The 23,006-nt window shown below is 42.5% G+C and overlaps 1 protein-coding gene across 2 annotated transcripts in view; it reads right to left on the bottom strand.

The window, feature by feature from the left end:
• The window catches only part of LOC138504310 (dual oxidase 1-like), a 1,064,761-nt gene that overhangs the window by 714,404 nt on the left and 327,351 nt on the right, over positions 1-23,006 (bottom strand). For both annotated transcript variants that reach the window (XM_069624719.1, XM_069624718.1), the window contains exon 2: positions 7,552-7,659. In XM_069624719.1, coding sequence (XP_069480820.1) covers positions 7,552-7,621 — 70 coding nt within the window. In that variant the 5' untranslated portion in view covers positions 7,622-7,659. The remainder of the gene's footprint in view (positions 1-7,551; positions 7,660-23,006) is intronic.

The raw sequence follows: 23,006 nt of genomic DNA, 5'->3' as shown, positions 1-23,006 counted from the left end.
AGAAAAAAAATTGGCAGCAGCACATAACAAATTCCTACCTTGGCTCGGGCTGGTGGGCTGTTACCAGCCATTGATGCCACCCTCAGTGGGGGTGAAAGTCATAACTCTTGGAATGCTCATTCTTATTGGGCAATCTGTAGGCTATACTGACGATTATCACCCAAGGCGGAGGGAGCAACCAATCAGATTTCATGAAACACAGATTGAAACTGCCAATCTCAGCCTGCATTCCATGGAACCCGCAGGCTGCCTCCCCGGCTGTGGAGAGCAATCTTCCACCTACCCTACCTTTTTTTTAAAAATAAAAAAATAAAATCCCAATCTCACTCCCCTGCCCCACTTTCCTGCTTGTGGCGTTGGCCCAAACCGCCGCCGCACCGTCCCTGCTTCTCCAGCCGCCATGGTCATAGAAGAGGGGCTCTGTACAGAGCCCCTCTTCTATGACCATGGTGCCTATCTTTGAAAAGTATTTTCATTAATTCCACGGGATGCGTACTGGGTTGCCACTTTGGTAACCCGGGGTGCTAACAGCGTTAACACCCCATTCCAAGGGCTGGAACAGGGGGGTAACGTCCCAGTGCCCTCGTTATAGGCCCTCGCTTTGCTGGGGCCTATAACTCGGGCTGCCGGGCCTTTACCCCCGTTCCAGCCCTTGGAACGAGGTATTAACCATTAGTATAGTTGCAGATTGTAGAGAAAACAATCAATCTTAACAGCCTTTGGTAAAGAGGTGGTTCTTTGGCGACTGCTTATTATCTTTGTGAAGGGATGGGTTTAGAAAGTTTTAAAGGGTTATCTGCATGAGAACTTCCCAATTCTGCGTGGCTGCTACACAGATATTACATTGAAAAAAGAAGAAAAGAGTTTGGGAAGATGAACTCAAATGCGCTAACCCCTTTAAATGAATATATACAGGCGAGTCTTAACAGTCTTGTAGATTTTATTAGTGTTTATTCACACTAATAATTTTTATTTTCCTTTTATGATTTCAGTTAGACATCCTTACATTTGGGTGCTTATCACGGCACAGGACCACAAAATATCATCAAGAATACCAAGGAAATAAGGTAAGTAAATGAGAAGCCTGTACCCTCCCTGCTTTAAATCTGATTAGAACCTTTCTCAAAGACCATGCTTTTCGCTCTTTATAGACTGAAAACAAGAAGCAATTACCTTGGTGTCTTCTTCCCCCATTCTCCCTTTTACAGCCTAAACCTGGATCCATATTCTACAGACTAAATTAAGCTAAATAGCCCGATGAACATTATAAAAAAAATTTTTGGGGGAAAAACAAACAGGATATATGTTAACAATCAGAAAATCAGAACGGTGAGTCTTTGTAGAAATTAATACAATTATTATTTGGGTAAAAAATTCCAAAGCATTACTAAAAAAGAATTTGGCCTCTTTTCTTTTCTTTTTAGTACTAAAACTTCCTCTCCTGAAGAACCATTGAGAGTAACAATGGGGAAACACGTGTCGAGAGAGAGAAATATTTGATTCATTTTGAGAGAGTAATTTATGAAAATATTTGATTCATTGAAAGAGAAAGAGAAATATTTGATTCATTGAACCATATGAATTACTCTATACTGATGTGCAGCTTTATCTGGAATGTTTTTTTGAAATCATAAAAGGAAAATAAAAATTATTAGTGTGAATAAACACTAATAAAATCTACAAGACTGTTAAGACTCGCCTGTATATATTCATTTAAAGGGGTTAGCGCATTTGAGTTCATCTTCCCAAACTCTTTTCTTCTTTTTTCAATGTAATATCTGTGTAGCAGCCACGCAGAATTGGGAAGTTCTCATGCAGATAACCCTTTAAAACTTTCTAAACCCATCCCTTCACAAAGATAATAAGCAGTCGCCAAGGAACCACCTCTTTACCAAAGGCTGTTAAGATTGATTGTTTTCTCTACAAAGTATAAAAGAAGGCTCCTGGCAGACGCTTTAACCACAAATTTCCAAACAATATGGAAGAAGCATTTAACCTAAGAGAAACGCAAGCAAATGAACTTTTTCTAAGACATGGACAAACCAGCTCTTCTGCCTCAAAACAACCAAACAAAAACTCACTTAAGCATCTCTTTGAACATTGAGAAAATCTAAGTAAGCAAGAACTAAATAAATGGTGGGAAATCAAAACCTTAAAAATGTATTTGGAGGTCAATAGAATTCCTAGAGGACTCAGGATTTGTATTTTTCCGTCTTTTGAAGACGAAGACATATCAGCACTTAATGATTGGGTAGATTTATTACACAATACTTCAAAGGAAATGATGATACGGCTTATAAACCAAGCAGCATTGACTCATGAAAGAATAATGAAGAACATAGAAGAAATAAAAGAAACAATTAAACAAGCTCAATGTCCAGAGATTACATTTAAAAACTATCAGATCTTAGACGATTTTTTGGGAAATTACGAAAAAGAACTAAAGCTCAAGAAACAAAGAACCTTCATCAGAGACGAAAATGATTACATTAATAATAGAATCTTTACTTTTCAAAGAAAATATGACAGTGGAATACAAAAACAACCCTATAAAAGGAAAACATCGCCTAAAGATAACCTCTCCACTCCCTCTACCTCTGATGTAGAAACATCGAGTGAAAAAGACATACCAGTGTCAGCACCTATCCCCATATCAGCTACCTCCAACGAGAAACAGCAAAACTCTAATAAAACATGTCCTTTTTTGGAGGAATTGAAAAGACACAGGACCAATTCACGAATAAACAAACCCTTATTTCGTGGAGCACCAAAACAACTTGGATCTCTAAATATCTCCCATTCAAACATCATAGAGGCAGTCGAGGAGGAAGAAAAAACAGAAGAAAGAAATCAAGGTGTAGAAACAAGAGCACAAAGACAAGGGAGGAGAAGATGAACCTAATCATAAATTTATCAAAATATGAAATTACATCAGCACTCACCACAGCTCTAAGCAAAGGGCTTTCGTTCAGTCCGACATATAAAGGAGATTATTTCCAGCAACAACTTGATCTGTACAAATTTTGCAGAAAATTAAAATTGAAAAAATACTTTGAAGAAACAACCTTTAAAAAACCTATTCATCAAATGAGCACACCGTCTGAACTTACTGTCAAAATGGTCGAAGATACAGTGGACTTATTAAACATTGAAGAAGGAGAAAACTATACCCAAGAAACTTTCTTAGAGGAACAGGATATACAAACAGACTTAATGGAAGAAACTAGTATAAAACCAAAATCAACATTTATACCAATTCTATCTTCAGAAAATGTCATAGATGTATTTCATAAAACAGTCAGTAACAATCTACGGAAAGACTACTTAAACAATAAACAAATCAAGACAAGTTACAACTTAACAAAAGAAGAAAAACAGGCAATTACAAACTTATCTAACGACAAATCAATCATAATTAAAGCTGCAGATAAAGGGGGCAAAATTGTCCTCTTTAATAGAATTGACTATATAAGAGAAGGACTTAAACAACTAAATGTGAAAGAATGCTATGAGAAGATGAATAATAACCCAATCCCTACTCTAGAAACTTTGTGGAATGAAAAAATAAAAATCTGGCATGAACTCGGCCTTCTAGGTGACAAGGAATTTCAAAGCTTAATCAGCAAAAACTCAATTATGGCTACAATATATTTTCTACCAAAAATCCATAAAAGCTACAAAGATTTTCCACCACTTCGACCTATCATAAATGGCATTGGCTCAATAACAGAAAGTATTTCACAATATATTGATTCACATCTACAACCATTGGCAGCAAATTTAGCCTCATATGTCAAAGATTCAAAACATATCATCCAGCAACTTAACCTAATACCATGGGAACCTAACTACTACTTTGTTACATTGGATGTAGTTCAACTATATACAAGTATCCAGCATCAAAAAGGTTTGGAAAGTACAATGTTTTTTCTCAAAACCCGATCTGTCTCATTTCTTGAACAAAACAAAATGATAATTGAAATGCTACACTTCTGTTTGCACAATAACATTTTCATCTTTAACAGCAATATCTATAAACAACTTCAAGGAACAGCTATGGGGTCAAAATTTGCCCCTTCTTATGCAAATCTTTTCATGGGTTTCTTTGAACTACAACATGCTTGGAAACATCAATACTTTGAACAAAATATAAGATTTTGGGGACGATTCATAGACGACATCCTAATAATTTGGGAAGGCAACTTACAAGATCTGGACATATATGTCAATTATCTCAACAAAAATTCCTTCAACTTGTCATTTACCAAATCAGCCAGTGCCGCAAATATTGAATATTTGGACCTTGAACTTTTTGTCGAAGATTCACAAATACAAACTAAACTATTCACAAAACCTACAGCTGGGAACAGTCTTCTTCATGCAACATCCTATCATCCCAAACATACCATTCACAGTATTCCATATGGAGAAATACTGAGAATCAAAAGAAATTGCAGCACTACTTCCACCTTTCAAGAAAATCTTTGTCATATTCATCAAAAATTTCTACAGAGAGGGTATGGAATGAAAACCATCAAAAAAGCAATTATCAAAGCGGAATTGGTTTCTAGAGATTCTCTATTGGAAGATAAACCAAAATCAACAAAGACAATCCCTAAAACTCCATTCATAACCACCTTCAGCACAAAATCTTGCCGGATCAAAAAAATACTCAGAAAGCATTGGAACATCCTTATGACAGACTCCAGTCTACAAAAACGCCTGGATGACTATCCTAACATTTGCTTTAGAAAAGCACCAACAATCAAAAATAAGATCAGCCCAAGCTTTATGGGTCCATTATCCAATGAAACAAAATCCTTTTTTTGTATGGAAAACAAAGGTACCTTCAAATGTGGTCACTGTAAACTATGCTCGTACATAAAACCAGGGATGAAAGTAATCACATTACCAAATGGTGAAATAAATCACATAAATCAAATGATAAACTGCAACTCAACTTTTGTCATTTATGGAATAGAATGTATTTGCAAGAAGTTATACATTGGGAGTACTATCAGAAAATTGAAAATAAGGATATTTGAACATATTAGAGCTATCAGAAATAAAGATTTGAGATCCCCTATCTCAGTACATGTCATTATGAATCATCCTGATTTCGATATTTCTAAACTAAAAATCTTTGGTCTGGAGAAAGTTACTCTTTCACCAAGAGGAGGAGATAAGGAAGACCAACTAAGAAAAAGGGAATGCAGATGGATCTGCAGAATGGACACATGTATTACTGGTTTAAATTGTGACACGGAAATGTTTAATTGGCTTTAAATTACCATATTGCTTATTCTGTATTTTTATTCTTTAACCAATCTGTCTTTGTTTTATATGATCTAGAATTCTAATTACTCAGTTAGAATGAAATTGTCACATTTCAATTTATCTCTTAAATGACTGCCGTTTGAAGAATTTGTGCGCATCTACGTAATTGTGTCGCACTAAATTATGAGGGCGCAGCAAGATTATTTCTAATCATTTATTTAACAAATGGCTCCTTAAAATGAACGTTCTGGGCTTTTCTCAGCAAACGCTAAATAAAACTGGCGTGTTGCTAAGAAACAACACAATTTAGCTTTTTTTTTTTTCTTTGAACGTACCTTAACCTATTTTAAAATGGCCGCCGGGTTACGAATACGTGCGTGATGACGTCATCGCGCTACACGGAATCACGTGGGCGTGGCGTGATGACGTCATCACGTCACGATCGCGGCAATAAATAGCCAGAATCAGTTTCAGTTAGACATCCTTACATTTGGGTGCTTATCACGGCACAGGACCACAAAATATCATCAAGAATACCAAGGAAATAAGGTAAGTAAATGAGAAGCCTGTACCCTCCCTGCTTTAAATCTGATTAGAACCTTTCTCAAAGACCATGCTTTTCGCTCTTTATAGACTGAAAACAAGAAGCAATTACCTTGGTGTCTTCTTCCCCCATTCTCCCTTTTACAGCCTAAACCTGGATCCATATTCTACAGACTAAATTAAGCTAAATAGCCCGATGAACATTATAAAAAAAAATTTTTGGGGAAAAACAAACAGGATATATGTTAACAATCAGAAAATCAGAACGGTGAGTCTTTGTAGAAATTAATACAATTATTATTTGGGTAAAAAATTCCAAAGCATTACTAAAAAAGAATTTGGCCTCTTTTCTTTTCTTTTTAGTACTAAAACTTCCTCTCCTGAAGAACCATTGAGAGTAACAATGGGGAAACACGTGTCGAGAGAGAGAAATATTTGATTCATTTTGAGAGAGTAATTTATGAAAATATTTGATTCATTGAAAGAGAAAGAGAAATATTTGATTCATTGAACCATATGAATTACTCTATACTGATGCATAGTTGCAGATTGGTTTGCAGAGCTCACAGACTGTTCAGAACCCTGCATTCCATGGCTACCAGCAGCACAGAGACAACTGGCAGCCAAATACCCGAAACCATCCAGGCGGATTTATGTACTAACAACTTCAATATGCATGTATACTATATTCGCACCCGGGGAAGTATCATTTGCCAATCAGGTAGGTGGCTGAAACAGCCACCCACAGCAGGGGTGAAAGACATAATATCAACAGAAACGAGGGTCATATTAGCATTATAGACCCTCAGGCCATACTGGCGTTATGGACGTACAATACATGTTCAATTCCATCTCTGCCATTGGGCATTCAAATCAGCCTTCAGGGCCGATAGTGTCAGTACTGCCCTCGGACTGGGTCTATTTACTTTAATTAGCAAACAGTATCAATTACAGGCCTCCTCTCAGCCAATCAGAATGCTTTACATCCAGTCTATAATCTCTAGCATAGCCATCATTTCAAACATTGTGAGTTGAGCAACAAACTGACAAGCAACACACACAAAATTATCTTAAGCTGGGTAAAGACAGGAGAATGTGCCAGTCAATTCCCAAAACGAACACACTGCAATGAAACACATACATTTTAACCTATATTGTTACGAGTTCCATATTTATTAAATTTGATTAGTTATGTGTGCTAATTTCCCTCCCAAAATACAACTATGTTCCTTTTTATTTGCAAAACTACATGCTAATAGCCGTAAAGACCTCATTACTCACTTTGGATGATGACCCTGCCCCAAATTATAGCACTTGTCTTTGCCTATGGCAATAACCTGTAGCAGGGTCGCTCTCCTACAATAGTGACCCCTCTCTCGTTCTATAAGACTTAATTGACTATGGTCTGATTTTGTATATGCTTTATGCTAAGTCATCCTCTCTATGTATTGCTATTTTCTACATGATTTCAATTTTGATTGTGTTTATTAATTGTATTTTTCCTCCTCCTTGTTTTTTTATTTTTGTGTTACTTTGAGTTGATTTTTGGGTTACTTCTCCTTTTTCTTGTTCAGAAATCTTCTAACCTAGAACAGACTAACCGTAAAACAGGCTCACATTGTTAAAAACCTTTAGAAAAAAACAACTTCACAAAATGGGCAGTGGATGGAAAGCTTGTTTTGATGCAGCGTTGTGAGTGTGTAAGCCACCAGTGCATGAAATGCGACTTACTGGATGAGGTCCAGGTCCCTGCCAGCAGGGACACGCAGAACACTGATGACCAGCTCTTCATCCAAAACATGGCTGCTGCCCGCCTCACTGGAGTTCATGTAGGGGTCACTAGAAAACACAAAGACATTCATCAGCTCTATATTGCATTAGTGCTGGCTGCTCCTGGTAGGCGAAACTCATTAAAAGTCACTGGCCCTCATGATCGTTGGGGAGGCTTAATTAGCAGCGTAAATACCAAGTGATGGCATTGGTTGCATATCAAAATGACGACTATGGCCCTCATTACTGGTCCGGTGGAAACATTGCTGGTAAAACCGGCAGGTAGCTGCCGGACCTGTAATGATTTACCACTGCCTAACTTGCCGGAAACACCAGGGCATTACAAGTCCGGTAAATCAGGCGCCGGTAAAATGTTGATCCCCATCCCCATCGAGTCCCATAGGACTCTATGGGAGTGGGGATCACGGAAGCACTGGCTCTGTTAATAAAAGTGCCAGTGCTTTGTGAAAGTCTGCGGGTGGGTGCCGTTCCACCCACCAGGTCTGACCCTGGCGGGCGGTACAGCACCCGCCCGCAGACTCGTAGTTTGCTGGTCCGGAAACAACAGTACCGGTAAACTGACCGGCAAACTTGTAATGAGGGCCTATGTCATTTTGGTTGTGTTCCTGAAAAGGACCCTTTTTTGAATATTTTGAGATTTTGTTTTGTGTATATGATTGGCAGGGGTCCACCCCCCCCCCCCAAAACCCCCGCCAAGCACCCACCCCATCCCAGCCTACATTCTTGCAATTGTTATTTTTTTATAAACCCCCATCCTTTTTTTGTTTATTTCAGATTTTGTAAATTGTGTCCTGTACCTTCCACGACACTTTGTCTATGAGAGTCATTAAAAAAAAGTCAACTGAAAGGGATTAGTCCGTTTTTTAGTCCTTTTTATGTCACTTTAGTCAAACTGTCTTACCACCTTTGGCTTTCTGTAGTTGTAGCAGAAACAACTTAAAGGCTTACGTAGCCTGGTTTTAAAGACCTCAGTCTGGATAACTTTTGTGTACGCTTTGGATCACGTCTCCTCTGCCTTCTTTAAAATCAAGCATGTCTGATATGATATGATATGCTATGATATGATATGGCATTTGTAACGCGCCTATACACAAGTGTTTCAAGGTGCAACGAGGCAGGGAGGGGGGAACAAGGGAAGACAGACAACGATCCTACTAGGCCAGGGGTCATTCAGATCGCGCAAGTGCATGGGTGGAGGGAAGGGAAAAGTGCAAGGGGAAAGGGAGGGGGGAAGTGCAGTACACGGTAGTGGAACAACAGATAAATAATAGGGCCAGACTGGTGGCAAGTGCAAACAAGTGCTGGTAAAGGGGGCTGTAGGGATAGAGAGACAGTCCCGCAGTGCAGGGGTTGCCAGGGAGGCAGTGCAAGTGGAGAGTGGCCCAGTTGCAGGTTGAGTGGAGTTACAGTCAAGAATTTAGCAGGGGAGAGGGGGGGAGAAGGCAGAAGCAAAGAGGAAGGTTTTGAGGTGTTCCGGAACCGGAGATGGTTCTCCTCAAGTTTCAGGGAGGCAGGAATGCTGTTCCAGAGGGAGGCCCCTGCCGCGGAGAGAGATCTACCCCCAACCCGTTTCTTGGAGAAGCGGCTGACCCTGAGGGAGTTGGAGACGGATGAGCGAAGAGCTCGAGAGGGAAGATATTTAGGAAGAGAGAGTTGAAGGTATTTAGGCCCCAGGCCCCAGAAGGCCTTGTGGACAATGCAGAGGGTTTTGAACTTAATCCTCGCAGCCACTGGGAGCCAGTGTAGAGATTTCAGTCCTGGAGAGATACGATCCCTGGGCTTGAGGCCAAGGACAAGTCTCGCAGTCCTGTTCTGGATAAGTTGCAGAGGGCGGAGAGAAGAGGCAGGCAGATTTAGATAGAGGCTGTTGCAGTAGTCCAGCTTCGAGAGAACCAGGGCTTGGGAGACTGTGAGCTTCTGGGGGAAGGAGAGGAAAGGAAGAATACCTCTGAGGAGGTGCAGCTGGTAGTGTGACTTCTTAGAGATGTCAGATATGTGAGGAGAGAAGGAGAGTGTGGAGTCGAAGATGACCCGAGGTTTTTTGCCTTGCAGGTAGGGGCAGGAGGAGGGCCAAGAGAGGCCGGCCAGAGAGTAGCAGGGAAGGAGGGAGTGGGTGTGCCGATGAGTAGAATCTCAGCCTTACTGGCATCAAGGCAGAGGTCATTGGTGGCACACCATTCCTGGATAGCAGACAGACAGTCAGAGATGAGGGAGGGAGGGGAGGAGGCCGAGGGTAGCCTGAAAATGAGCTGGGTATCATCCGCATAGCACTGAAAGTTGGGGCAGAGAGCAGCAATGCGGTGGGCAAGGAGTGCCAGATATTGGTTGAACAGCCAGAGAGAGAGGTTAGATCCCTGGGGGACACCACAGGTACAGAAAAAGATGTCAGAGAAGAAGGACCCCAGTTGGACCCGGGAGGGTCGATTGGAGAGGAAAGAGGTCAGCCACGCCAGAGCCTGACCAGTGATACCCAGGTTATCACGGAGACGGTTGAGCAGGATGGCATGGTTGACAGTATCAAAGGCAGAAGAGAGATCGAGCAAAATGAGAACACACGGAGTGTTGGAGTCAAGGTTCGAGAGCAGGTCCTCACGGATGTTCAGGAAAGCAGTTTCCGTGCTTCTGGCAGCTCTGAAGCCAGACTGATGGTCATGAAGACTACCAACAGATTCAGCATGAAGATTAAGCTGGGAGATGGCCAGTTTCTCCAGGAGCTTGCCCAGGAAGGGAGTGATGGAGATTGGGCGATAGTTGGCTGGGCAGCAGGGGTCGGAAGAGGGTTTCTTAAGAAGAGGGTGCACAAGGGAGTGCTTAAGGGGGGATGGGAAGACTCCATAGGCGAAGGAGTGGTTACAAAAGTCAGCCAGAGCAGGAGCCAGGGAATATATATTTTTAATGCTGTTTTACCCTTGCCCATGTTATGTGCTGCTCCCAGTGGCTCGGGCCCATATGCAGGGGAGAGCCAGCACTGTTGACAAGATCTGTGGTTGAGAATACTAGGTTAAGATGATCAGCAAGGAGACCTATGTACCCTTTCCAGGGTCATGCAGGCTGAATATGGGCACCAGAGAGAATGTGCACCAATGAAGGAATCGCCCGTGAGTTTAGGATACTTTGGTTCTGTGGGCAGCGGCAAACGACATTCAGGGGCAGCCCAGCCCCATTAGGCAATGTAGGCAATGGCCTAGGGCACCATTCAGCGGGGGCTTGATTGCAGAAAGCAGAATGTATTTGTTAGGCTCTGCGCCATTGAGGTCATATTTTATAAACATTCTTTGGAGGCAAAACACCTAGCTCACACCCATTCCATTGGTTGTGCTTTAATGCACCTTTATAGAGTAAAGCCGATTACTGACAGGGATTGCAAAACATCACATAGCCTGGGAGGGGGGGTGATGTCAAGGTTGTTATTGCAACTGAACTACCTAATTGATGATAAAAGAAATGATATAATTACTGGCATAGAATACCATATCTGAAATAAGAATAAGAATACCATATCTGAAATACCATAAGAAAGAAAGAGAATCGATCTGCACTCCCATGTAGTTAGATATCAAACAATGTGTCTATATATTCTAGAATTTTGATTTAGTTATAGGTGCTGAGGAGATAATAAACAACCCTGGCATATGGGTTGTGACATATGAGACAGAAAAGAAAGTTCCCGTATATGGAAACTCCCGTCCTCTGCACTCTATCAAAAGGCTCATATCAGAGTCCTAGTCATTTAAGAAATGTCTAGTGGATGGTATTTACTTTCTTTTGTCAAAGAAAGGGATTTTGTACATATCTTTTGAATAAGCAATGTTAAATATGAACATACACATACAAGTGGTAATGCATATCCAAAAAACCTAGATTACACAAACTATTTAATCAATTTTGATTCTTTTATTGTAGGCCCAACGCGTTTCGTGAGAAATCACTTCTTCAGGGGCAAATCACAACTAGTTATTCTTATTCAAATCTGCAAGAAGAATTTTTACTAAAAATTACCCATTAGAATACATTTGTATTGACGCATACAATATTTCAAAAAGCAAAAATGAAGTATGTACAGAATCAAACATCTCTTCCAGTCAACAACGTAATTTATGGCCAAATTGCCCTATGTTTTTACATTTTGCACACACAGTTATCTATTTATCTAGAACATCAAAAAGATCACCACTGTCAGCCTATTTACTGACAACTTCATAACTTTACAATTTCAAAATCAATCATAAATGGAGTAAATAATCCCTAATTCTATAAATTGTGCAACACTTCCTAGAAATAGGTTGCAAACATTGGTTATGGGACTTCTAGGCTTAATAACATAGTATCCGCTTACCCAGATTCCCCGGGGGGGGGGGGGGATTTTTTTTCCAAATGAAGCTGCTGGAGATGATTTCACTCAATTATGGCTCATTCAGTTCAGGTAAGTGTTAGGATCGAATATCCCTCAATAAATAAAAGCTAAAAAATGCGGGATACATTCAAATATCTAGATTATTAAATGCCATGGAGATCAAACGTAAGTGCATAACCACTTACCCCAAGATAATATGCAAATTAGGCTACAAGAAGTGTAGCTATCTGCAGTCAAGATGTCAAAAAAGTTAAAGACGATTCTAGTCTGTCAGTGTAGCCATATAGCTGAAGGATTCACAAGGGACCGCAACGTCAAGGGACACCTAAATAAATACAAATGACTAAGGTCAAGTCCCACGGACATAAGTATCAAGAGCGAGGTAGAATGGTAGTCTGTCAGAAAACGTACTAGTTAGCGAGAGCGCATTAGTCCCCGTCAGATCTCCGAGCCGTTTCCTGGATGATATCAACAGGAATAGACGGCCTTAAGTACTGAAGGGTTAACGTCATGATGTTAATTAGCATCTGTTGGTGTGATACTATGTTATTAAGCCTAGAAGTCCCATAACCAATATTTGGAAGGGGTCCTCAAGGTACAAGATTGTTGTAGAAACACGAGGAGAGTAGCAACAATGGAGAGTTTGGTGTTGGTAAGAGTCCACCTACATCAGAGCTGCCAGTACCTACCTCCAGTCCAACTAACCAGCCAAAGCCTCAGGGCCTAGGATTGGTAACTTCTAGACCAGCTAACTAGGGAGAGCCTAAGGTCTAAGCTTTGAGATCTCTGGCTTCTTCTCGGTGTATTGCATTGATTTTTACATTGGCAACTGGTGATAACTGAAACCGGTCTTTTCTGGGAAGGGAAAGAAGGACAGCCATTGTCATTGGACACCTGTAAATAATTCAGAGGACACTTAAATACCCAAGACTGTGAATGACTGAAAACCTCCAAGGGAGTGGTGTGTGGGAGCCTGGATTGTTGAGACTATTGAAAGCCATGCATCTTTCTTTTAGTCTATTTCTTTGTTGAAACCTAAGATGAGAGATATCTTTTGGTTCACTTTTTTTTGAACCTAGAGGAGAAGCCATACTGTTATTTGGTTGCCCTTGTTTTGGTTGTTAGGGACAAAGGACAAGGTGGAGTCCATCCAATTACCTCCTCCCACCTCATTTTGTTTGGTATTCCTAGGATCCAGGAAAAAGACCCCCATCAAACTGTCACTGGACACCCAACAATCATCTCCAGCTACATTCTTCTCTGGTCAGCAAGGAAGGAGGGGAGGGGAAAGAGGATGACTGGGAATTGGTTACTGTTAAGTTGTCTTATAAGTCTGTATATCCTGTTGTTATTCCTTAAATAAATAAATAATGACTAGAACTTACCTTTATGTCTATGTGTGTTGATCCCACCAAGCTTCATGACACAAGGTAAGTAGATGTGTGTGGAAGTGGTACCTTAGTTTAGTGTAAGATGTATATATCACTCTGCTTTTTAGGGAAGGATGTTAGGATTAAAGTTTGTGTGTGACCTATTATGCATTTAATAATGTAATCACTTAAATTCTATAGCACATTTAACCAAAGAACTGTAACTCTGAACACAAGTTATTGGAAATTTTCTGTTTTGTGACCTTCTATAATTACTCCGATACGCAAACTGCACCTCCAGAACCTTTTTTCAAAGAAGCCAGGGTAAGACCCCTATTATGTTCCACCAATGAATACAGATATTGGCCCAGTGTGAGTCCTGGAGGGATGCAACTATTTTTCAGAGCTAGATGGCAATCATACATTGGGAAAGGAAATTGACTTCAGGCCTTGAACCCTACCTGTACATGGTGAAGCCCCTACCCCGATAGAAAAAGGCTGTATTGACCATTCAGGTCAGACAACCTTTACTAAACATTCAAAACAGTAGCACCCTAGGCTTTAGATCCTTGTAATCGAAACCATGTTCAGCACATCATTCAGTTTGTGATCTGCTCACTTTATACTATGGTTCGGAAGAATGATCTGATTTCGAAACTCGCACAGTGCGAAATTCATAATGTGGAGATAACTATAATTCTTCTGATTTATTCTTCCCTCAATAGTTTCAATATACATAAATAGTTTCTTAACATTATATTATTTATAAGTATTGAATATAGAAATATATGGCCTCCTTATGAGTTAAGAAAACTCACTTGGCCATACCACCAGTTAGTGCAGCAGAATTACAGCCAGATTACTAGTGATGGTATGGCAGTGTTAGTCCCCATTCATGGAGTCCATAAGACTCAATGGTGATTTGGAGGAACTATCACAGGTGCCGATTCTGCCTGTGGTAATTCCTCCAAAGACTGTCATTAAAATTGATGATTTACCTCGAGCAATTGGCTCGAGGTAACTCCTCTACTTTATTGCCAATTCAGAATTCAGCGATATTGTACAGCTGGCAGTAATTTCATTATCACCAACAAAATTAACAATAACAGAATTATAGCCACAAATGTACTGCACCACCAAACTCGTAATGAGCCCCATTGAATGGCTATTAACTAGGTCCAAAAAATCACATGTTCTGTCATTGCTTGAGAATGGTCTGTGGTCCTAACTACAGTGCAGTAAGAAAGTGGCATTATTTTTTCACTGTTTCGGGTGCAAAAACATAACCCACATTCAAATATTTTCTAGAGCTAGAAGAGGATGAGCACGGGGTGTGAGTGCATCTGAGGACTGTATAAAGAACTAAGTCATGCATCTCAATACAAAATAAATGGATCATCTTGGGGTAAATAGTGATTTGACAGGTTGATTGTGGAAGAGTAAGTTAGGGCATTTCATAGGCTGGTTGTCATGTGAAATACTTTGGGAAACTAAAGAGCAGTGCTTTCTTTTGCAGTGAATGTATCTTACACTGCTGACAAAAAAAGGCGGGCTTAAAGAACAAGAGGATCCTTCACTTGAAGATGCCATTATAGTAGAAAAAAGGATAGAACAAACACTTTGTCATTTTCTTTAATGTTGGAGATGAATATTGTTATGTTATGTTGATGTATACCACGCACCACTACCACCTCCATGCACTCGCTTGGCTCTTCAAGAGATGGTGGTGGGGAGGTTAGCAAGGATAGGTTGAGAGGATAGGTTCAGAACCAGGAGGAACTGGTGTCTGTGAGTGGTTTTGCATGTGGGAGTTTGTGCGAGAAGCTCTGTGCGTTGTAAATGTATGGGTTGGATTCAGTGCCTCAGGTATGTGGTGGTGTATTGAGTCAGTGTTAGTGTGTTGTGTGGCGTTGTGGTGGGTTTTGGTTGTGAACACTGGTTAGATAGTGTCCATATGGAGTCGCAGGTAGCCATAGCTCTAAGACTATCCAGTATCTTTGGTGTGTGCTTGTGTTGCTGGTGGTTTTATGGACTATATGGGGTGTTCACTCTATGTTTGCTTCAGTATCTGAGAGATGTTGGCTGTGAATATAGAATTGATTCATTTTTTTTATGTGTAGTGTGGCTAGCCCAAGGTCTGGTGTAGTGGTGTCAGTTATGTTGTAGGAACAGGAAGGAGAAAGTGGGTTAATTAGACTGTTAAACTGTCTGAACCTCTGCCGCATCTCTTTGGTTGCCGCTTGATGGTATCTAGCCAGGTTCTTGTTTGTGGTTGGCCCTTCTCATTTCCTCTCTAATTGTATGTGATGTTATTGTTTTCGGCGTCACTTCAAGGGTTTCATTATCTGCTGAATAGCCAGGTTTTGGGTCATTTCCTGAAGGTAATGTGGTCGTCTGTGGTTCTAATTTCTTTAAGCATTGCAAGAACTGTGTAGCAAAGTGGCTGCAGAAGCACACATAACTGTGTTTTATTTAGAGAAAGCTTTCATTACATTCTTCAAAAGATAAACTGTTCTTAATGTTGTCAGGATGGTGCAATGGCTCGTGAATGTCTCTAATTCTCTCCCTGGGAAATTCCTTTCCTATCCCGGATGGGTCCAAATTTCTCTCTTTCACAAAGTCTTTGGTGCTTTGTGTCCCAGAATGCAGTATCTGAATTCTCCTCGCTGCATAGTTTTTATTGCACTTGTCTACAATGCCAGGAATCTAGTGTCTGTGCTTTTCTTCGCTCATCGGGCCTCATTACGGCTTTGACGGTAGTCATGCCGCTATTGGCGGCATGGCTGCCTCCAAAACTGGGTCCGGGTTCCGTGAATGGGGAATTACAGGGCCATTCTGAGTTTGGAGGGCCTGGTAATTCCTCCCTCAGGGAACCCGGGCCCGGACCTTCCCCATTCCCATTCGAGCCCCCATAGGGCTCAATGGGAATGGGTGCAGGGAGCTAACAACGGGCCGATTACGACCGGCCCGTTGTTAGCTCCCTGGTCCCCTCACAGGTCCCGGTAAGGACGCCTGGTTTTACCAGGCGTCCTTACCGGGTCCCGCGAGGGGACCTTGTAATCAGGCGGAATGGGAATAACGGGTCCGCATTCATTAGCGGACCCCGTTAACCCATTCCGCCTGACTCGTAATGAGGCCCATAGTCTTTATTAGACACTCTCGTAACATGAATACATTTCCCGAAATCCTGCTTTAGAGTGAGCCTTGCCGCAGTCTTCTTTAGACACGATGGTACTTGTTCTACAAGTCCCAGAGTTCAGTCTCTGAGGTCTCCTTCTTTCACAGTCTTCATGGGACGCTTTTGTACTGGCATCATGTGATTTTTTTGAAAATGTTTACAAAGAGACATTTTCTTAACGAAACTATAGCACTGAAAAAATACCGAATTTTAAAATAAATACATATGGCCGGGGGGTTAAGGGATTAAAACTGATGGGGAGGGGCTTGTGGTGGGATTAAAAACATGAGGAAACAGGGGATTTGTGGGGAGGCCGCAAATTAAAAATGCTTGTCTGTAAAAAGTTTTCGAAAAATCACATAGAACCTTTGTACTTTGTCTATACGTCCAATATGCAAACTCAGACCGTTTCTTCTCGGACAGCCTTAATTAGTCACTTTGGGCTACAATTCTGAGAATTCAATGGCTGACCTTTTCATCACTCACAATATTTATGGGCACTTTGGTAATTTTTCAATTGAGGCCCAACTCATGTGCACGTACTTCCAGGGCCTCTGTTCAACTTGGCCTTGTCTTCGTATGTCTTCCTGTTTATATACTGCCAGTGTCATTAGATCCTCTAGCATCTCACAGCACATCATTCTTCTCTCTGGATATCAGTCTGGCCTCCCCAGTTCTCACATGACTATTCACACATCTTGTGGTAGCCTCTCCAATGTGCCTTATTCCTCGGGCAATGCTGTCACCTAGATTCTCCGATCCCTTCCCTCTGTTGCCTCAGACCTGGGTGCTCTTGTGGCGTTAAGCCCCCGTTCCAAGGGCTGAAATGGCAGGCTAATGGCCCAGCAACCCAAGGTAATGGCCCGAGCAAAACCAGTGCCATTAACGAGGGCTCTGGGCCGTTACCCCCCTCTCCCGCTCTTGGAACAGAGGTTTAAGGCCATTAGCACCCCAGGATACCAAAGCGGTAACCCGGGAGCCCCTCTGCCCATTCCACAGCAGCCTGCAGGAGCAGAGAGGAAGGAGCGTTGGCGGCAGGGAATGCAGCAGTTGCAGAAATTAGGTAAGTGGAGTGTGGTGAGGGACAAAAACAATTTTAAAAAACAGGACGCAGGGTGGGAGCCGGCAATCAGGTGGGATGGAATGCAGGCTTTCAAGACTGCGTTTCTAGCCACCTGATTGGCTGGCTCCCCCGCCAGGGTACTAATGTAAAATATTTCACCAGAGTTCAACGTAAACTAAGTCAGAGCACTTCCTGCTCACAGCACTTTCCATTAGGACATCTCTTATCATCAGCACAGACCGTCTACATATCGTCTTTTCCAGGCTCCCAAAGCTTTGCCCCCCCTTGCTGAGTCTCATCCTTTCCCTTACCTCAAATAGCTTCACCACATTGTTGGGTAATCCCATTACTTTCCCACACCCGTCGTATGGGTCTACTTGTCTTTTACTCACGCTCATTAGCCAGCATTTTCGGCCTTTCTGCCTCTGGGCCTTCCTCCTAGACCATGTGACATTTTGTTAAATGGTCTAATAAAGGGAGCATATATAAACTGAGGCTGCCATCTTGAATTACATTCCCTTTCTCCTTGGAGCTGTTTGGTCATAGGCAATTGTTCCCTGTTCTGCCGGTTGTACAAGGCTGACTGGATGGGTGTCTGCTTCCCGTAAATTGTCCTTGCAAGAGACAAGTCCCTTTTCATATGTATTTGTGACGCTAGATGGATACCCCCGGTGAAAGTTGATAACGGAGAAATGCATGTAGTGAAGTGCATAACTGGAAGTAAGGGAGGCAGAGGATGACTGTCGCTGTGATGAGGAAAAACAGAGCAACAACGTAACACAGATATCTTGCTAGCAAAATTGTAGTCTGCAGCATCTGCCACATTTCAAGACATGCCTTGCATTTAAATTGATGAATAGAACATGTAACTGAATGGACAATATGTTTATGAAAGGTTGTGAAGGACGGCAGCAGGAATATGGGAGATCTGAATCAGCTGCTGGATGACCTGATGCTATTGGAAGGAGGTAAGTGGAACATAGGGCAATGTGCATTGTTTAATCTGGGGGTAAGGGGATGTATTTGTTGGCAGCTCAATGCACTACATTTTTAGGGAAATGTGAGGGTGCAGAAGTAAGACTCTGACACAGAGGGGTCATTGTGTTTGGCATAAACCTTTATTCACGTGAGAAAATAAAAGGAAAACCCTATCTAGACCTAGATCTGAGAGGTGCTTCCCTACCTCAACCAAAATCACCAATGTGGAGTTTAACCCCCGTTCCAAAGGCTGAAACGGGGGTGGGCGGGGCTTAACGGCCCGGCAGCCCAAGTTAACAGCCCAAGCGAAGTGAGGGCCATTAATGAGGGTTCCAGGCTGTTACCCCCTGTTCTAGCACTTAGAACAGGGGCTTAAGGCCATTAGCACCCCTGGCTACGAAAGCGGTAACCTGGGGTGCTAAAAAAAAGGATTTCCAAGATTCTCACCATGGAAAGGGAACCAGGGCCCCTCTTTCCTTTCCATGGCAGCTTGCCTGAGCGGCGAAGAAGGAGTGGAGGTTGCGGGGATTGCTGACGCAACAGAAATAAGGTAAGTAGGGGGTGGGAAAGGACAAAAACAAAATGGGACAAAGGATGGGGGGGAAGATGGAAGCAGGGGGCAGCTGTCAGGTGGGATGGAACTCGGGTTTTCATTGGCAGTTCAAGCCCATGTTCCTAGCCACCTGATTGGCTGGCTCCCCCCACCAGGGTGGTATTGTGAAAGGCAGGATGTGAAAAGCAAGAGTCCACAGTCCTATGTCAGAATCCTAGCTCGGTCCCTCACATTTTATGTTATACTAAATCAAAAAGGAGATCTTCCTAGTCCAGAGCAATGACTCCCTTCCCCTGGACAAAAAGGCAGTTCTTGGTTTACAAGTTTCTTAAGGTTCAGTCTCAAGTGTTAAGGGGGTGTCTCCCTTCCTCATGCTTCTAGTACAGTTCACCAACTACTAGGGTATTGTCTCCTTGCCCCAGCATTCCTCAAATTTATAACACAGTTCCACAATTGGTCGGGGAATGTCTCCTTTCCCCAACCACCCTTTCTCAGGCTTCTTCTCTGTCTCTGGGGGTCCCAATCCGTGGTTGGCAGATCTGATTTCCTTCTGCCTGGCACTGCAATAAAGGAGAGTGGCGTGGATGCACCTCCAAGCTGTGGTGGGTCCCTGACCCTGGTTGACAGACCGGGTGTCCTTCTATCAGGTACTGCAATGAAGAAGTGGGGTTTGGATGCTTCTCCAAACGGCAGTCCTGGTTCCCTTCTCTATCAGATCTCTTAGTCCCAAAACACAGACTTGGTTTACTCACCTGCCAAGTTCTGTGTTCATCTGTACTACTCTCACAGTTTTCTTTACAGTTTCTTAATCTTCCATGTACACTTGGTTTACTCCCTTGCCAAGTACTGTCTCGCTAGATTTGTATAGTAGTGTCATAAAGAAGATTAGGCATTCTTATTACATGATGTGACGTTTTCTAGTAAGGGTCCCAGACCCTATTCCCTTTGATAGCGTATATTGGTAATGTTTCTTTTAGTGTCTCATAGGGGTTTATTCTCTTTCCCCCCACTTTCCAAACACTGTGAGTTTTAGGGTCCCCTGTACCCTTTGGGGACCTCCAAACAGAGGTTCAGCCACCCATATACCTTTAGGGTCTTGTCTGCAGCCCTCCAGTCGGTAGTGGGCTTCCCTGTATCTTTCTTTGCCTCGCTGGTGCTCTGAAACTCTTCTCGCCTTGCCACAACAGCTCTGCAAATTCTTATTTTGTTCAGCGTGTCTCTCCCAGCTGGACTGCTTTATGCTGAAGTGCTGTGCTGCTGGCGCTCTCTCCAGCCAGCTTCTAGGTTAGCCTAGCGTGTCTGGTGGAGACCACCCCTTCAGCGTCTCCATGCCTGGATCTGCCCCGGCTGCTCTCCTCGTCGAGCATCGTACCCTCTCGCGGTTCTTCTCTGGAGCATCTGACATTCGGATGAGTCAGTTGTCTGTTTTTAAGTCGGTATCCAGTAAGGTATGTGGCTGAAGACTAGACCATTCAGATAGGTTTATCTGAGTGATTTGTGCGGATCTGCGCCTCTTCCTCATCACAGTTCCTTGACTTGAATCTTCATGATAGTCATCCCCATTCTTCATCACCTCAGTCCTTTCTACTTCTTGTATGCTACAAATGTATATGGCATAGGAGGGTAGGGTAAAGAGAGAGGGGGTGAAGGAGAGGTGTAGGTCTTAGGTGGATACTGCGTTCTCCCACAATAGTCATCACTGGTCCCATAGTGGGCCCCCCCCATGAGATCCACCTGCTGAGTTCCACCCCCAGGAGGACTATCGGGTAACGGCCTCGACTCCCTGGCTTTATGGGAAGGGGCTCCCCTATGGAAGCAGTGACGATACCCTGGGATTCATCACAGAATGCCCTTACTGTGCTTGTCAAGAAGGTGTCCTGTCAATTGGTCGACTGCAATTTGGTCGACACCATTTGGTCGAATGCCAAGTGGTCGAATTTTTTTTTTTTTATTTATATATTTTTTTTGTGGGTTTTCGTGTGGGGAAAGAAAAAAAAAAGAAAAAAAAGGGGGTTGGGGGGGGACCCCCCCAAAAAAAACCAAAAAAGGGGTAAAAAAAAAAAAAGAATTCGACCATTTGGCATTCGACCAAATGGTGTCGACCAATTGTCCTGTCGACCAAATGTTTTCGACCAATTGACTGGTAACCTGTCAAGAACTGTGTTGCTTGGGTGGATTCCTGCATAAAATACAGCTCAATAAGGGAGCTGCTCTAAGAGTGCATCAGTTCAGGAACATAAATGGGGTGCTGTATTCCCCTAAGGAGAGCTAGAGAACTCACCATAGCATAGGTTAAATACTCTGCAATTGAAAAGGTGCCCATGATGGTTTGAGTGCAGTGCAGCCTTCAACTTTTGGGTTACAGTTACTTTTGCTTTTAACAAAAACCAGGCTTTTGTTGCCTTTGATAACTCACTGGTCGTGTTAATTGGTCTTCTTTCATCAACGACTTTCATGCAGCAGTCAAGGCCATTACCAACGCCTCCACTGCTCCTCCTCAACTGCGCCGTTCATGCGAGAGGGTCGTGGGCTGCTTCCAAGCACCTTGAAGTTTTCTCTCTTCCACTCACTCGGGTTCAGTCTTGGAATGCATACGGCTTCCCGAAAGCATGGAATTCTCGCCTGGCTCTCTCTCGTTCTTCACAACTGCAGATCAACCCCTTGGCCTTCCAACTTCCATAGTCTGGTTTGCATCAGCCCCAAAAGAACTGTTCCTTCTCTTACCCAGCCTTGCTCAGAGTGTGCCTGTGCGTGCCACCTTTTATCCTGACTGGGAGTGTTAACAAGTGGCAGATGTGTATAGTTAGGATTGTGTGCCTGGCTCTGCCTGGCCTCATTACAGGGACATAGAAACTGCAAGTCAGTAGAGGTAATTTTTTTTCATTCCTCATCTTCCCCGGCTCAGTAGTGTTGTCAATGAAAAATGGGGAGGAATTATGGGAGCTGTAGTTTCCCACAAAATAAGCCGGGATAGGGGTTTGAAGGGTTGTGGAAAAGGGAGGGTACCATGTCTCACCATTGGGTGCTCCTCCCCCACTCCCTGAGGACCCCCTACACAGGTGATCCTCCCTCGCTTGTCCATCCCCAGGGTCGGGATGTAAAAGCTATGGCCTGTCCCTGGCCACCTGAGTACGGGATCCCCGGGGACTAGGTTGTGAAACACCCTTTGGTGTTTCACAATTAGAAGAAATTCTGATATTTTCCAGGTGTTCTTGATTCATCTTTTGAGAGGCTGAGAGGCAAATGTTTAAGGGGATGAATAAAATAACACCCCCAACTCTCCCCATGCTGAACCCCCAGTGACCCCAGCGCTAAGTTGGATCCCCCAGTACAAAAAGTAAATTTACACCACTGATTGGTAAAGCACAAACTTTGTTGAGAAGCAAAAGAGCACTGTATGCATATGTGGTCGTTCTGGTAAAATGCTTATATAGGCTGTGCTTGGGTGTGATTGGAGGAGTGGAATGGGTAGAGGAAATCAAGCAAGAATGCATGACTCTATTACACCATTTCCATGACAGAGTTTCAAAGCATCAAGACTGAGAATCAAGGAAAAGTAAGAGGAAAAGGCTACAGAGGCTCTAAATGATTTTTAAAGGTTACAAAAATAAAATGGATGAACTGAACTTTAAAGTTAAGGTATTAATCCAACTATCCTGAGCAACTAAATTCACACTAACATCCACATGCAGGTGTTTTGTAAAGCCTAGAACAAGTCCCTGTTCAAACCCAAGGTAACATTAAAATGGTGGTCGGTCATTTTTTCAAAAAAATAATGTCGAATGACAATTTTTTCGAAAAAATAATGTCAAAAAAAAAAATGTCGAATTCCGTTTTTTTTATTATATATTTATTTTGGGGTTTGGGATAAAAAAAAGGGGTAAAACAAATTTTTTTTT

The sequence above is a fragment of the Ambystoma mexicanum genome, chromosome 11 (assembly GCF_040938575.1).
Source record: "Ambystoma mexicanum isolate Mex_15411 chromosome 11, UKY_AmexF1_1, whole genome shotgun sequence".
NCBI classification, from domain to species: domain Eukaryota; kingdom Metazoa; phylum Chordata; class Amphibia; order Caudata; family Ambystomatidae; genus Ambystoma; species Ambystoma mexicanum.
Note: the sequence above shows the minus strand (reverse complement) of the source record. Positions and strands in the feature narration are given on the sequence as shown.